Source organism: Vespula pensylvanica, chromosome 7, assembly GCF_014466175.1.
Source record: "Vespula pensylvanica isolate Volc-1 chromosome 7, ASM1446617v1, whole genome shotgun sequence".
NCBI classification, from domain to species: Eukaryota; Metazoa; Arthropoda; class Insecta; order Hymenoptera; family Vespidae; genus Vespula; species Vespula pensylvanica.
Genome location: NC_057691.1, coordinates 2,062,813 through 2,080,944, shown reverse-complemented (window position 1 = coordinate 2,080,944; position 18,132 = coordinate 2,062,813). Strand labels below are relative to the sequence as shown.

The 18,132-nt window shown below is 37.5% G+C and overlaps 1 protein-coding gene across 4 annotated transcripts in view; it reads right to left on the bottom strand.

Moving 5' to 3' along the window:
• LOC122630746 overlaps positions 1–18,132 on the bottom strand; it is a 252,288-nt gene that overhangs the window by 14,937 nt on the left and 219,219 nt on the right. For all 4 annotated transcript variants that reach the window (XM_043815592.1, XM_043815591.1, XM_043815594.1 and 1 more), the window contains 4 exons: positions 17,490–17,557; positions 17,125–17,385; positions 15,435–15,656; positions 11,673–11,913 (listed from right to left, as the gene is read on the bottom strand). In XM_043815592.1, the coding sequence (XP_043671527.1) occupies positions 11,673–11,913; positions 15,435–15,656; positions 17,125–17,385; positions 17,490–17,557 (792 nt within the window). The remainder of the gene's footprint in view (positions 1–11,672; positions 11,914–15,434; positions 15,657–17,124; positions 17,386–17,489; positions 17,558–18,132) is intronic.

Genomic DNA, 18,132 nt, shown 5'->3' with positions numbered 1-18,132 from the left:
TCTCTTTCTGTCTCTCTCTCTCTCTCTCTCTCTCTCTCTCTTTCTCTCTGTTACTCTCATTCACAATTTTTTCTCCTTTCCTTCTTGTTTTTTTCTCTCTCTTTCTCTTTCTCTCTTTCTCTCTCTCTTTCTCTTTCTCTTTCTCTCTCTTTCTCTTTTTGTACGAACAAAAAATACAGTGCGAACGAACTCGTGAAAGTCGATGCGAGCTAAAGCTTCGGGCGTGTCCGCCGGTTGAAAAATTGACAAATTCGCTTTTTTCTCAGGAAGAAAGAGGAAGAGAGAGAGAGAGAGAGAGAGAGAGAGAGAGAGAGAGAAGAGCGGAAAAACGTCGGATCCAGATTAAAATACTCGCACGTACACGTAACGGATATCGACGAGGCTTCAACTGTCACAACGTACCTGCATACCTATTTATATATCGAGATAGAAAATATGCGGACGGACGAATCGATCATTCCGTATGAATTGCACATGACAGTTGCATAAAGGCTACCCTATGCCAAGTATATTTACATAAATGGAAACATACAAATTTATTTTCGATCTTTCAACCTCGCTTGCCCAAATATCTGCGTGATTAATCGATTATCTCGAATAACATTCGTCAATGTGACTTCTAACGTCGTTCGAAAAAGGGAAAACAAAAAAAAAAAGAAATAAAGAAAGAAAAAAAAAAAGAAAAAAAAATGTAAATAAATGTATAAGGCGTATCTTGTTTTTCTTTCTTTTTTCTTTTTTTTTTTGCGAGAGAGCAATCCCCATCGAGACATCAGAAAATGTTAAATTTGAGATCTTTACCCGATTTGGAAAAATTCGTTTGAATTTTACTCGTGCAGAAAAGCGAATCCGAAACCGGTAATTTTTTTCAGAGGAAATTTCAAATGGCTCGGTTCTGCCGGGGAAGAATCGAGCTCGTTTCCGTCAAATCTGTCACACGTCAATTTCTATAGCCTGACGATACATCGTAGAAATTTCGTTTTATATGATGACAAACTATCGACCTATAGACTCGTTTAATTTATTATACGTTGAAATATGTTAAATAATATCAGGCGTTTCCCTTTCGTTTTCGTTTTTATTTAATAGACAAACGAACAGAATGGACGAACAAAGATCGAACGTCGTTTTATGAGATTTTAAGTTAATTTATATGATCACAATATCGGACTTGTTTTTTAAATACAATGCCACGACGGAGGAGGATGTGTTTTCTTCGCGAAAATGTTTACCCGCGTTGAAACCACGTTTACATCGTATACCGAGAGAAAAATATTACACATGCGAGATATATGATCTTTTAACGAGCCTTTATCATAAAGTCAAGCGAGCTTTAATAAACCACCGTAGAAAAGGAAACCTCCTCCTTTCTTTGTCCCTCTACTTAATGTAATTATTTTAATTATATCACCAGTGAATTAACCACGATTACGACGGACGCGGTTGATTTCACGTTCGTCAAATTATTTTTCACATTTTTCATTTTTTCGATACGTATAATACAGAAAAAGGAGGTATAAGAGTACCGAGTGGAGGTTCTCGTTGGATGATGGCTAGATTGTAAGAAGATCACGTATTATCGTTTCCTACGAATAAAAACTTTATCGATCCAAACCGTAATTCTCTCGTGGTATTCATATTTCTTTCCCCTTTCTTTTTATTATACATTTAAACGAATACTTTGTTGCATCGTCTTCGTATATTATTTCCTTCCTCGAGTAGACTCGGTAGATCGAGTCGCGTAAAATTTTATGTTTCTTCGGAAGAATCGAAATATAATAATAAAAATATTATCGAGATTTGTCTGGGAAAACTTAATCTCGTTTAATGTTGCATAACGTTCTCTTAGATAATTTTTCGCACTCTTTAAAATGAATAATCCGACACGTATCTACGACACTTATATAGATTAGATCGACGAAACAACATTATCGAATAAATGCATATCATCCGTCTCTACTTCTATCTACGTTCTACTACGTATTAAAGATCCTTGAGTTACTTTCTCCCCGATATTTCATTCATAGAAAGGAATGATCTGTGCCAAACGATCGTTTTCCGTTCGCGTATCATAACACCGGTCGAAGTGGTTTGATGGCCGATTTCGTGGGTGCACGTACACAATAATTTTCTATTTCCTGACGACTCGGCTTGCGGAGAGATGCCGAGGTACTTCCGCTCGACAAGTTGACGGTCAGCGAGCAATTTTCCAACCGATTGAACGACGAAACGTCGAACTAAAGTCACCACCCACTCTCTCTCTCTCTCTCTCTCTCTCTCTCTCTGTGTGTGTGTTTCCCTTCTCTTACTCTCCTGCTTCTTCTTCTTCGATCTTCGACGACGAGGGACCACCGCTTGTTTACTTCGTGCCGAGGTTGAACCCCTCTCTTAAAACGCCATCGAGAACGAGAACTCTAGACGTATCTTTCGAATCCCGTAGAAATCACGTATCGGGGATTTGTAATTCGAAAAACATAAAAGCCGACGGTTGGTGTACGAGAAGAACCCTCGATGTTAAAGCCTCGATAAATTGAATTATCGACGTAACTTCTATCTTCTCTATTTCATTTCTCTTTCTCTCTTTCATTTCTCTTTCACCCTATCATCTCTATCTTTTGATGCGTACTCTCTCGATATCGTACGTACGATATTTTACTCTTTCTGTCTTTCTCTCTGTCTGTCTGTCTGTTTTTCTCTGTCTGTTTCTCTCTCTCGCTCTATCGTTTACCGACATTATTTCGAAACCACGAATAAATAATACCATTTGGTTTCGTTTCAGTTATTCAAACAATTACGATACCCTATTCTCGCGTTCTCTCGTTCTCTCCCTTTCTCTCTTTCTCTCTCTCTCTCTCTCTCTCTCTCTTTCTGTCTTTCTCCCTATTTTACACATACGTGGAGAGTACTCATTGTGTTTCAGGACGATTGAAATAACTATCGTTGGTTAACCGAAACATTCGCGACCAAGCAACGGTAAAATACCTGTAATTTAACAGCCATGGTACGTAATGATATCGTCTCTCTCTCTCTCTCTCTCTCTCTCTCTTTCTTTCTCTTTTTATCCCTTCTCCTTTTATTCTATATAGCAAACTTGTAATCGTAAATTCGGTATCGAAAGAAGAATAATTCCAATGAAATAATTCGAATATTCATAAGAAAGAAAACAAAATAAAGAGAGAGAGAGAGAAATTGTGATGTGAGAAAGTGCAAACTGGATGAGCGATTGAGCTTATTCTAGGAGAGCTATAAATAGAGGATGGGATTGGACGAAAGTGCATCGTAACTTGGACGTCACGAAGGTAACAATAAAAAGGAAGCTCGTAAATTTCTAACAGGGTCCGCGGAGAAACAGGACGCGAGTCGGCTCGCTTGACGATCAATTAAGATAGAAAAAGAGGGTGGTCCGGGTAAATAGATAGAGAAGGTATAGCGGAAAAATTAGATGGTTAGACGAACAAGGTGGATCTACGAAGAGCGATTGAAGTAAGAAAATAAAAAGAAATGAGAGAGAAAAAAAGACAGAGAGAGAGAGAGAGAGAGAGAGAGAGAGAGAGAAAGTAAAAAAGAGAAAATAAACCGCTTGAACAAAAAGGATTTCATCGAGTTCCATGTCTAAAAGAGAGAGAGAGAGAAATATATATATATATATCCTTCGATTTTCTACGTTTGTTTTTCGTTCGACGTATAAAAAGAAAAGGAACGATACGCGATTAATTCGTAACTTGTCTTTTTCTTTTTCTTTTTCTTTTTTATCATCGCATTGCAATTCCACCTTGCTTCACTCCGTTCCTTTCTCTATTTTGTTTTCTTATCTTTTTTTTTTTTATGACGATGAATAATAACTAATTGGGAAAAAAGAAAAGAAAAAAAAGTAAAGAAAAGAACAAAGAAAAAAGAAACGAACAATGCTTCGATCGTAGTCTGAGGGATTTCTTTAACGATTCTGAAATTATCGAAGTTTATTCTAAAACGATGGACGACGTACGGTGTGAGATCGGAAAGTGGCTGCTCGAAGGGCTTCTAGCTATCCCCTATCGTTTACATCCGATCAACGTTTCGTTCCTCTTTTCCACAGCACCACCACGGAACGCATGGCTGACAGTTTTATTGTAAACGTTTTTACCTTGAGCCAGAACGAAGAGAAATTTTTCAATGCATAAAAAGCACCTTTGATCTAATTCCAGTAAACGTTGCTTGGCCTTCTCCTCCCACTTCTTTCCCTCCTCCATCAGATCCACCTCTTTCTATTCTTCCTATCGTTCACTACTGATATATATGTGTGTGTGTGTGTGGGTGTGTGTATCACGTGTGTGGATAGATAGGTATATATCGAAAGTACGCTCGAAAGAATCGCTCGTTAATTTGTTTATCAAGACGCTCCTTTGTCGATGCGCTATCTCCGTTCGTGCGGGAATTTAATGAAATAATAAAGCAGCCACTTCCTTTTTTTTTTTTCGATCGCTCGTTTTTTCTCCCCCCTTTGTTTCCTTTTCTCTGTTTTCTTCTTTTCCTTTCTTTTTATTTTTTATTTATTTATGTATTTATTTTTGTTCTTAACACGCCGATGTTATTTAATTAAAACTTCGAAGGTAAGTTTTCTCTTTCCGCGGTTTAAAAAAAGTGAAAGAAGAGAGAAGAAAACGGGGGATTCAATACTACGTTGTATGGATTTAAAAGATTCGAAAGGTATATATATATATATATATATATACATACATATGCGTGTGTGCGTATATGCGAATGTGTATGTATTTCGACGGATAGATAAAAACGCTGGCAGCTTGTCGATCGGTTTTTCCTCCCACGATCGGATATACGCCATAGCGAAACACTTTGCAGTGTATCCGGAGTCGCGAGAGCTCTAAATCTTTGGAGATATAAAAGGATCCATCCTTGGATGAACGCTTGGAGTCGACGGGCGACGATCTGTCAGAATTATACGATCGTACGGAATTATCGGGCTTCCTCGATTCCAGACGCCGAGGATATAAAAATCGAAGAAGGAAGAAACTGCTTTGTCAAAGAGAGAGAAAAAGAGAGAGAGAGAGAGAGAGAGAGAGAGAGAGAAGAAGAGAGGAAAAAAGATAGAAAGATAAAAAGAGAGGAGCAAAGGGAGCTCTTCGTGGTTCAATTTGAAAGAAACTGCGTGCTCGTAAAAACCCGTAAGACTGGCAATTGAGCGAACGAAAAGAGAGAGAAAGAGAGATGATAAAACCTAAAACGGTACGATCTACCAAAAAGACGTCGCTTCGGCTGATTGCGTCCTTCTGTAATCCTCTATCAGAAAATATGAAGTCACACGATAAGATTAGGGCAAACGGCGAACGTCAAAATAGTAAAAAATAAAGAAAAGAAAAAGCTACGGGACAACGATCCCAAGTTTTCTATCGTAGGTCCGATTAAAGTCGATTATTATAAAGTAGATTATTATTAGAATAATCCAAGCAATATTTATACATCGTACGATCATTGACGTATTCTTTATTTATATACGATATTATTAGTAACGTTGAAAATGAAAAAAGTTCAGACGATGAAATTTCTTTTTAGGGAACTCGTGGACGATGACGACTGAACGTCGTTGTTATGTTCTTTAATCGTATATAAAAAAAAAGAAAAAAATAATAAGAAAGAGACAGAGAAAGAAAGAGAAAGAAAGAGAGTGTTGAGAAATAGAATAAAACGATGAAATCGATTCATACCAACAGTTATCTCCTCTTTTTCTCTCTTTCTCTCTCTTTGAACGTTTCTACAGACATCAACGGAAGTCATGACGACAACGATATCGTCGTACAACACTAGAGAGAGAGAGAGAGAGAGTGGGAGAGAGAGAGGAGAAGAAGAGAGGAGGAAACCTAGAAGGGTAATATATGTAACAATGTCGAAAGTCGTCGAGAGTTCTCGTAGAAATGGATTCTCTTCAACGTTGAACCAAACGTTGACGACGATTTATGACGACGAGACGAAGGAAAATTTTATGCACTGCGCCAGAGTATTTGGGGTCTGATGTACAGCCTCGATAAAAACGTTTCTTGCTACGAGGGTGTCACTCTCCCTGTTACGCTGGTGTAAAGTCTCGAAAGAATACAAAAAAGAAAAAAACAAATAAAAATAAAAAAGAAAGAAAGAGAGAGAGAGAGAGAGAGAGAGAGAAGAAAATAAATAAACAAATAAAAAAGAAAGAAGAAAAAAAGAAAAGTGAGAGAGAGAGAGAGAGAGAGAGAGAGAGAGAGGAGAGTGAGAGTGGGGGTTGGATGAAGAAGAGTGAAGGAAAAGAGAAAGAAAGAAAAAAGGAGAAAGGTAGAAGGATCGTTGGTGTTGGTGGTAACGTTAGCTACGGAATTCTTCCGCAGTGATGCATGGCCGCATTACCGGGCGTTCGGTTAACGGTTCGATAGTTTTCTTATACATAAGCTACGCTATCCATTTTCAACGAAATAATCGAATATACCCCAGTAGAGTTCGAGATAAAACTTCGAACTTAGGTATAACGCGTTAAGTTTAATCCGAGTTAACTTACGTTAAAAACTTTTATTTATTTATCATCCATAAGTAAACGTAAAGTTTATCGGTTTAAGAAGACATTTAGATGTGTATATAGATTAATACTTGATGATCGATTCCCGAAGGATAATTTTGTTGACGCTATCCAACGGATGATTATATTAGTAAAACGATCGTTGTTTAACGCGGTTATCCTTTTCGAGAAATCTAATCGAATGGATTTAATGTCTGAGCGAGGTTAAAGGTCGTCCGACTAAGGTAACGTTCGTTTAAGGAACAAGAGGAAAAGAGATGGGACAAATGAATTTACAAAGGGAAACGGGATGGAAGGAAAAAATACGTCGAATGATTTATCGAGGGTTATCGTCCCCGGTTCGTTATTATATACGGCGAGGCTTCCGTGACGAGAAGCCATTTTTCACGACGTTCACGAAGAATACTTACGACCGTCTGACACTTTAATCGATCTGCGAATACTCAACCGATGGTAACGTCGGACCGGATGTAGCCTCGTTAAAATGTGAACATGACAATGCTCCGCGATGGACAAAGCTATGGAGAACTTAGAGGTGGATGGTAAAAAAGAAACAAGAACAAAAAAAATATCAAAAAAGAAAAAAAAAAGAGAGAACACAAGCGAGAACGAAAGAGCGAGAGTGATGGAAGGGAGGAAGGGCGAAGGGAACGAAAGAGATAGGTGGAAGGGAGAAGGGGAGAAAGCACTATGGAAATTAACTGTCCGTAAGAACCGATAATTGTGACCGTCCCCAAAAGATTTTACCTTACGACGTTAACGAAAGCAATTCGGTTCGGTCACGCGTGTATTTATACGCCGGTGTTTCAAACAGTTTCCCACTTTAGTGCAGGGAAACTGCTTGAAACTGTCCGAACAGATGCTTCCTAACGGCCATCGGTGTTTGGACGGGAGGATTGTTTTAACGAAAAAAGAGACAGGGGAGGGAGAGCGAGAGAAAGAGAGAGAGAGAGAGAGAGAGAGTATGAGAGAAGGATAAAAGAGAAACGAGCAAGTAGGTCGTTTTATTCGTAAAAGCGAAGCTGAACGTTTGACGCGTATAGTCATCAACTCTACGGCGCGGCGTGCCGCCGATAAAACTCTTCTCTCCATCTTCCTATCTATTTCAACAAAATGGATAAAATAGCGGTCAAAGTATTCATCGACCTGTACAAAAGCGAGCCGATATTTAAATTAACGCCAAAAATCAATAAAATCGCTTTGCGACTTCCTGCGTTTAATAAGTCTTTCTCTCTATCGTTCTCTATCGTTTTCTATCTTTCTACTACCCTCTCTCTCTCTCTCTCTCTCTTTTATCTTTCATTTTTTTTCTCTCGTTAATCCTCGATTTTTTCATGTTGTTTCCATTTTCCACGAATATTTCTCTCTTTCTCTGTCGTCTACTTTCTCTCTCTCTCTCTCTCTCTCTCTCTCTCTCTCTCTCTCTCTCTCTTTGTACCAACTTGTAGTGAAAGATTTATGAAATTAAAAATGAAATTAACCGACTTGAGACGAAGTATCTAAGTACTTAAGAACGTAAAAAGGAAGTATTTTTCAACAATACTCAAGATGCCGGTTCTCTTTTCGCTAAACATTAGCTACCTAGCTACCTACCTAACGCGCGTTTTAAAATAATTACGTAATGAGAGAACTCGATGTGACTTCTAGCACGTGATTACGTTTCAAACGAGAAGGTTTGTACAATGAAATAAGAAAAAAAAAAAAAAGAAAAAGAAAAGAAAAGAGAAAAGAGAGAAAACAAGTGGCCGGAGAAAAGATTTTTTTTTTTAAGTAACACGCTTTCCAAGTAGTTCGTCACGAAAGGATTCATGTGATATTACTAATAGTTGTTATTAAATAGTTAATGATAATTGTTATAAAATGATTAATAGAAATATATACTATTTATTATGATACATCGATCTACGATCTACGATCGAATTTCATCATTTACATTACCCGAATTCTAATTGATCAAACGAAAATGTATTAATGTCGTCGAAATTATTTCGAAGTAAAAATAATACGGTCGATTGCCTTGATTGATGACGCTCGCAAGGACTTCGTCCTTGAAACAAAGTGTGTACTTTACGAAAGAAAGAAAGAAAGACAAAAAAAAAAGAAACAAACAGGGAGTCTTTTAATTCTTCGAAATAAATCGCTCAAAAGCTTGTCTCCTCTTCTTTTTCTATTCTCCTTCAACTATCAGCTTCCTCCTTATCGTATGAGTACGTATGTATTATATATATATATGTGTGTGTGTGTGTCCTTCTCGAACCAGTTCAATCTCGAAGAAGTTTTTCATTTTAGAGTTCGAAAGAATGAGGAAGTTGTTCAGGAAGGAGGACAAGAGCGTGAGACAAAAAAAAAGTTTAAAGAGGACAACGAATCGAGAGAAGGAGGGAAAGAGAGGGAGAGAGAGAGAGAGAGAGAGAGAGAGAAAATAAAAGAGAATAAAAGGACGTAACTTGTGGTTTAGATTTTCTTCTTCAAAGTGTATAGTCAATCGTCTTATTTAAAGATGGCCTCTCGCTATCGCTATTCTTTCTTTGATCAAACCAAACTAAGACACCATTTTTCTATTCTCTCTCTCTCTCTCTCTCTCTCTCTCTCTCTCTCTCTCTCTTTCGTTCTCTTTCTCTTTCTTTCATTTTATACGATCGATCTAGTTGAACGCATTGAGAAAGAATCCTTCTCGATGGTACTTGTTCGCGATACGTTTTCTCAGCTTGGACAAGATCTTTCAAGTATCCTGTATATTTAACCTTTTCTCTTTCTCTTTCTCTCTCTCTCTCTATATATATATATCTATCTATCTATTTATCTATCTATCTATCTATCTATCTACCTATCTAGTAGACCATCTTGGTCTCTTTTACTATCGACGACTATGCCAATAACCAAAATCGCTAGAACGTTTTTTCTCACTTTTTTATTCGTCGTCATGGCACGCCCCTATGAATTTAGGCGGAGATCCGTTCGAAATATAAAAGAATATCTTCTCTCTTCTCTTTTCTCTCTCTCTCTCTCTCTCTTTCTCTCTCTCTCTCTCTCTTACTTCGTCGTTTCGCTGCCACGTCCAACTTTTCATCGTCGTTGTTCATAGACGAGAAAGAGACGAACTTTTCTCACTCACTCACTACCTCTTTCTCTCTCTTTTTCTCTCTCTTTCTCTTTGGATGGGGTTTTCTCATAAAGTCGCGAGCCGGCGCGTAATCGCAGGTATATTAAAGCGCGAGAAGATCAGGGCGGAAGATTTCACGATATAAGGACAGTTCGGTATGCGAGAGGAAAAGAAAGAGTGAAAGAGGGCTTGGGTTCAGCGAAAGAAACGAACGTAGAAAGAGACAAAAATACGGGAGATAGAGAAATAGAGAGAAGGAGAGAAAGAGGAAGAGAAAGAGTGTGTTCGGAGGGAAACGAGAATAGGGGGACACTGGAGATAAAGGTTGAGGATATATGTGCGAATAAATTTTCGAGAAGAAAGAGATAGGGGGGCAAGATGCGTCCCACGTCGTACCTTCCAGTCGGTCAAACGTAAATTCACGAGGACTAATAGTGCTCCGCCACTTTCGAGAACATCGTGTATAAGACTTATATATATGTGTGTGTGTGTGTGTGTGTGTGTATTATATACATACGTACTAGGTAAGTAGATAGGTAGGTAGATCTCTACCAATCTACAAGTGTTCGTAATATAGTTTAGAAACGGAGTAAGAAGGTAGATCGCTCATGCGATTTCTACGGAATTTTTATAATCAAGAAAACGCCGAGGAGAATAAGATAAAGAGCCGAGATTTTTAGTATTCATGTCTGAAAAAGAAAAAAAAAAAAAAGAGAAAGAGAAAGAGAAAGAAAAAAGAAATGAAAGACGATAAAATCTAGCCTCACGTTCTTGCCGATATAACGATTTAAATTACTTCCATCTTCGATTAATTTTTCTTCGTTATTTTCAATAGAACGTAATAACATACTTATGATAAGAAACTCGTTCGTATTAATTCTCATTTAGAAATATATATATTCTATGATCGATGATAGATCAATGATCTTGCTAAAAATTCTCTAATTATCATTAAATTTCTTCGTTTCGTTTGATCTGGATACGATCGAAGAGAACAAGATGGTCTACGATCGATACGGATAGAACGCAATTACGTTTTCGCAGGAAGGTTTCGCAAACACGTTCCATAAACACTATTATCCTGGGCTTTTAACGAGGAATCCAATCCTCTGATCGTCCGACCGTCGGCGATGGTGCCAACGTCGTAGAAGGCCACCATAACGCGAAACCCTTTACGTAGATACTATACACGTACGACCGATTAAAAGCGATACGTTAGCTCGCGCGAACTCGGCCGCAAGAGTGCTTTAATGAGAGAGTACCTGGGTAAGCCTATATTGACATTTCACTGTGCATACGAAGAACGATGTAGAGAGAAAGCCAAAGGGAAGTCTACAGACTTCATACTCCTACGTAATCCTCTCAGCATCCTATTTATTTATATGCGAGTGAGAGTAGAACGCGTGCTGAGAAATACGAAAGGTCGACAGTGATATGATATTATCGTTTTATCATATATTCAACATATTACCTACAAAGTACCGACGATGGAAAGAGAGAGAGAGAGAGAGAGAAAGAGAGAAGTATAAGATATGTAGGAAAAACGACGTTATTAAATAATAATGCTGAGATGGGGGTAAACGAAGAAGAATATTTTACGAAATAAAATCTAACTTTTTATACGAATAAACTTACGAATGGACTCATTAAATTTTCGTTAAACCTTTAGAAAGGTTCGTGGAAATCGCTTTGCTTTTATAACGTTGACATTGCCTTATTTTCATTAGAAAATGAAACGCGACATATGAAAACGACGTACTTTCAGTTTGTTATGAAGATCCTTTAAAGGACGTATATCCTTTATAGGACTTTGCTTTTTATTTCTTTTTCATTGATGGTAATTATCGCTTTTATTTAGCTAACATCTTGGATAAATATTAAAAATTACTTCCTCCTACTAATCTTTCTCGCTTATATCGTACTAGAGATAGACGTGGGTCGGAGAAAGAATTAAATTTAACGAAATATAAGAATTAAAACGAAATATTATATTATATATGGGATTTGAAATATACGGATATGAAAACTCACCAGTCACGTGTAGCTTTGGCGACGAACATCATCTGATCGTAAGTATGCGTCGCCGATGAGTAATGATGATGATGATCCTCGATCGGTACCATCGCATGACAGGCTAATCGAGTCTCGTTTCGATCGAGAATCGTCAGGTTATATGTCGAGGCTAAGAGACGTGAAGCCATTCGATCCAACGCCACCCATGACTTCGGTGCTACTACCCACGAAGGATATGCGCACCGTTCGGTCATGTATTCTGAAATACGAAAACAATGAAAAAAGTTTTCAGTTGATCGATACGCGAAAAGAAAAAGGAAAAACAAAAACAAGAACGAAAGACGAAGGACGTTCCTCTATTTACATATTTTCATCCGATCATATAAACAATCCGTGTTGGATATGTGTTACTAAAAAAAAAAAAGAAAAGAAAAACAAAGAGAAACAAATTTCCAAAACATTCTCTCGTTTCCTTCCTATATTCCAAGAAGATTAACAACGATCGAAACGTATGAGTCACGACTGTGACAAAACAAAATAAAGAAAAAGAAAAAAAAGAAAGAAAGAAAGAAAGAAAATTATACGCACTTGGCGCGTACACGTGTATCTTCTCTAAATAATAATACATGTATGTATATACAATATATATGTAAATAGATAGAAAATCTAGTCGGATAAAACGACGATTCGATATAAAGCGTAATGGAGGGAGCATACATATATCGAATATCGAATATCGAATATCTAACTCGTAGGTATTTCTTTCATCTTTCTCGCGAGCCCTTGCTTATGATATCCCGCGTTGGTTTAGAAGACGCACGGCAGTATTTGTGCAGTCGCGACGAAGCTATGTTTATTTGCGCGTCCGAACGGAATTGCGCTAGCAAGGACGTTAGTGTGAGTAATACGCTCTTCATCCGACGCGTGGAAGGGGAAACGAAAGGAGCTTCGAGTTGCCGGAGATCCCGGGGCTAATCTGCCTTCTGGAAAGTTTAAATGGAAACGCCGAGAACCGGGCTCGATGTGAGCGAAAGAGAGATAGAGATAGAGACAGAGACAGAGACAGAAATAAAGAGAGAGAGAGAGAGAGAGAGAGAGAAAAGAGGGGTGAGGAGGATAACGAAACATCCGGGGTGCCGTTGCGAGCCGATGAAAAATTTTTAAGCTGCTTATCGCTCCAGTCGAATTTATTGCGGCCCACGTACGGCAACGATTTCGAAATATTAATTCCGTGCCACGCGTACGGCTCGCCAAACCGTTGGTGAAGGCAATTCGTGAGAGAAAAATAGAGAGAGAGAGAGAGAGAGAAAGAGAGAGAGAGAGAGAGATAGAAAAGTGAATCGTACGTTTCACGATTGAATGCCATGATTTTTCAGTGCTGAAAGCTGAGAAGAGAGAAAGAGAAAAAACTGGGTAATCCAGTACGAAAATTACTCGAATGCGTGTTTCTATGGTATTTGCAAGATCGGTATAGATAATCTTACTTTACTATCCTATTCGTCGACTTTGAAATCGAATAAAACGGCGGATTACAACAGGCCATAACAATTTTTGACAATTTTATCGTAACACCGTAATACGTCCAACGTTGTTTTACTCGTTCAATGACACGTAAAGAAGGAACGTATCGTTCGAACGTGTTCCTTCTTCGAAGTGGAACTTGATCTTTGGTGGAAATCGTGAACCGGAAGATCGGACTTGGTATCGCGTATTATGTGATACACGTATGTAGTACGTGTCTACATAGTATACATATATATATATATATATATATATATATATATATATATGTACATATGTATATATATCGGAGAATATTCCAAGTAGCTAGTGGTGTCGATCACTACTCGCGCTCGTATCCTACACCGCTTTCCACAAGCAGCTTCATAGTTTACGTGCTCCGTTTTGCTATGCTCCATACTACCTCTTCTACATCGTCGGTCTATGGACTTGCATCTTCGTCTGCAAACTCGAATCTTCGAGTCGATATAGGTGAAACCGAGCAGAACTTCAATTTCACCTTTACGATCGACCAGAGATATTCGATCGAGATTTCGAATTAATCCGTAAGCAAATTCATCTCTTGTTCGATAGAGAACAAAGAACGGATGGAAATATTTGTTCGTCTTTTATAATGTCGTATGCATGTACATATATATATATATATATATTTATACACGTATGTATATGTTTGTATTGTATACAAAAGACAACAATATATAGGTGTGGGGTTGTAGGTACATATTTATCTAAATATATGAGTATCTCTGTCCACACACGAAGTCGAAGTTGTATTATCTTTGAAAATAATTTTCCACGAATGATTTCGATTATACCGAACACGCGGCCGCAAACTTTTGTCATCCATTTACCTCACATTCGTTTTCCAAGTTTCGAAACGTTTGGTCTCTATCTGTTGATCGGTCGTCTGTTCGTCGGCCGGTCTGATAGATTTGTTTTTTACTAAATTAATTCAATTTTATATTACGTCGTTGGGAAAACGACAATGCGAGAAGAGAAGGGCACACTTCGGAACGTGTGTGTATGTGTGTGTTTATTTAAATGATTTTGCAGATGATTTTACAATTTGATTACTTCGTTTCCGTCCCTCTCTCTCTCTCTCTCTCTCTCTCTCTCTCTCTCTATCCATCTATCTACATTTCTTTCTCTCTTTCGCTCTCTCTTACCATACTCATTTTCCTCCATTATTATTATACATCCGAGTATTCTGTTATTTTGTAATCTACTACGTTTCCGCACGTTTAAAATTCATTTCTGGAGTTTCCAATTTTACAACAGATGCCAATTGATGAAATATTTTCCTGGATAATAGAATGAGGAACAACGTCGAACCGCTTTTAAGTCAATCTCGGCCATTTGCTTGAATTTCGATGAAGTTTTCCCTAGACGTACTAGACTTCATCCATCATAGTCTTCGAGAGTTACAAAGCAATCTTCGAGCATGAGACGCGCACAGATTGCTTGACTCGACCTGCGACCTGTTTTATTTCGCGAGACCGATGACCTCGTCGAATCGATCGCGTAGATAGCTAAGTTAATCGTGTTAAACGAATCCGTTTTACATTTCTCGTTAAAGAAAAGAAGAAAAAGAAGAAGAAGACAAAAGGCAGAAGAAATCAACGGCAGCTATTAGTAAAATGAAAAAACGAGAGAAAGTATTTTTTTATATCTCACAAATGATAAACTTGAATACCCACGTATAAGATAAACTGAAAGGTACGAAAAATGTGTTACGAAGTTGAAAAGCTTCAAAGTTGGGACGTACCTACAACTTTCAAAGTAGAGATCCTCGTAAAAGTCTTAACAAGTGACAAAGACAAGAGTAATATTTTCGACGGCAACGTGCGAGTAAGTTCATTAAGGTTTAGAAGAGTTGAAAAAGTGATCTTTCTATCTCGAAAATTGCGACGAAAAATAAACAGGTAATTAGAGGAGAGCTTACCGAATACAAATTAAAAAAAGGAAATAAATAAAAAAGTAAATATAAAAAAAGAAATATTTAGAGATTAAACACGTAACGTCAAACGTTACAAAATTTTCAATATTGACTTTATGTATCGTAAAATATAAGTCATGCGAAATGCATTTGACAAACTTTTTCCAACAAGATATTCCACGGTGAAACGACGATCGAAAGAGGAAATTCTTTGAAAAGAAAAAAAAAGAGAGAGATATATATATATATACATATATAACAAAAAGAATAAACCACGACAAAGAGAAAGAAAAATTTTTGTTTTCGAATCGTATAATACTTACTCTGTTTCATTTTAAATGTCTTCGCAGCCTCCGTGATGCTAAGAAGGCCGGTACAAGTGGCGTCTCCGCTTTGAGCCATGTGCCACGTGTTGTTCGAGCCTCTGGTGTATATAAAACACCTGTAGCTTTCCTCGTCGTTCGTCTTACGATCACCGTACAAACGCGCCACCATGTAGTTCGTACTGCCCTCTCTCCAGGTCGCCAAACATTCCAATTGGACGTCTATGCGAGCAAAAGAAGAAGAAGAAGAAGAAGAAAAAGAACAAAACGAAAACAAAAACAGAAAAAAAAAGAAAAGAAAAAGAACTACGATGAATAAATATATTTCTATCGAATGTACATTCTGTAATAATACGAAATAATACGAATTATTATTTATCGATTATCGATTAACGATAATAATAATTATTACGTCTCTTACTCGTCAACGTCAACGATCCAATCCGTTCGTTCGAACGATCAAACTCGGGACAAATGATCGATAATTAAAAAGATTTTAATTTTAATCCGTCTCTTTTCTCCGATTAATTCGATTTCGTTAATACGAAACTTTTCTTATATTTCATATTTATCGCGATTAAAGGTATTTTGTCAAAGAGAGAAATCGTGCAACGTGCCATCGAAACTTTGATAATGTTATCATATTAGAAAGATTATTATTGGATCCTTGTCTCGCGCGAGTTATTATTATATATCGCTGTACGTGGAATTTCTACGAAGCTCTATGTAAGCTATAATAATCGAGATTACATTCTTTTGAGGAAGAAGAAGAAGAAGAAGAAGAAGAAGAAAAAGAAGAAGAAGAAGAAGAAAAAGAAGAAGAAGAAGAAGAAGTGATAAAGAGAAAGAGAGTGAAAAAACATTCAATTTCTATCTATTGATTTGTCGACGAAGTACAAGCCACGTCAATGTCCATCGATGATTATTTTCAAAATTCATTTCGATGGAGACACACACATCGACAAATGATAACTGACAAGGCCATTAATCATTCATCATGGCCGTCGATAGGTTTATCGATTATATTATAAGGCTCGTACCTAACAAGGGAACCTATGTCAAACAAGCAAATTACTGACAAACTTTTCCAAAGGATTCTCTATTTATCTCTTCTCTTATTTTTTCGTGTTCTTCTTTTTCTTCTTCTTCGTCTATTTCTCTCTCTCTCTCTCTCTCTCTCTCTCTCTCTCTTTTATTTTTTTCCTTTTCTTTTTCTTTCTTTTTTCATTACGAAAGGGGACTTTTGCGCGAGCTTTACCATCCGGTACGATAAAGAGAAGGAGCGACGGTACCTGCTCGAAATAATACGGCGAAATAACTGCGCGAGACACGAGAATACGTTAAATACTTTTCTGCTTGCGGCCGACGCGGAAAGTTTTCTATAAAAGGGCCACGTGTTTGCACTTCTCTAGCTACCTCTCTCTCTCTCTCTCTCTGTCGTACATACACATACACATACATACACACACTCTTCATTATTGAAGTTTTAAAAGTTTGCGAAAGAGTACAAGACTGACGGAAATTTCGCTGTGAGTTTCGACGTTATAATTTTAAATATAAAAAGAAAAAAAATGAGAGAGAAGGAGAGAGAGAGAGAGAGAGAGAGAGAGAGATACCTTCTTTTACGAAATCGATAAATACTCTCGATCGAGAAATTAAAAAAGACAAAAAGAAAGGAGAAAAAACTGACCTACGCTTTCGGAGGAACGGACATTGGCGCAAGCCTGATAACGCAAAAGCAAACGGGACTCTTGCGTGCAAACTTCGGCACGGGAGAGAGGCCAATTACACTCGCCGTCTCCCTGACTGTAAGTGAACTCCAGAGGTCCCTTTATGGGGCATGGTAAGGGTGCTGCTCCCGTTCGAAAGAGGGAGATCAAGATGGCGTCGCTAGTGAGGTAACTGCAAATAATCTCGAGACTTGGTTCCGGCGATTCGATCGTGCAATAAGCTGAAAACGTATATACGTTTTATTTTAGATGATAACAGAGAAATATAAATATGTTAGAAAACGAGAAAGACGAAATTAAATCGTTTTCGTCGGTTTAAACTTACTTTCTTTGTACTGCAACACGTTTGGATGCTTTTCGTGCATGACCATACACCTGTAGCAACCCTCTTTTCTGTAACAAAAAAAGAAATAATAGAGCTGAGATATAAATGATAATAGTTATACGTTAAACACGCAAGGGCATTATCCATTTTTCTTGTCTTTTATCTTTTTTATCTTAGATATCCTCGAAAGTGAAAGAGGAAGGAATCTTTGAAAAAATTATATGTATATATATATATATATATATATATATATATATATTATTTAAAGATTCCAACGCAAATGCCTGACGATAAATGTTTCCTTATTAGATAAAAGAAACGCATCAAAAGTATTCTCCATCTTTCTCATTTTTTATCTTCTACCTTAGAAATCCCTCGAAAATGAAAGAGGAAGGAATCTTTGAAAACCACAAAAAATATATATATATATATAAGTACTTACGTAGACGTAAATACGCCAACGCGAATGCCTACCAAATAAATGTTTTCCTATTAGATAAAAGAAACGCATCAAAGGAATTATCCGAAGGTCTTTAAAAGCCTAAACGCGTTCATCTCGGTTCTTTGCTTCCTTCCAAGATTGAAAACTTTCAATGCGGTGAAGTCCGCCATCATCGGTACAAGCACTATTACTGCAGCTAAA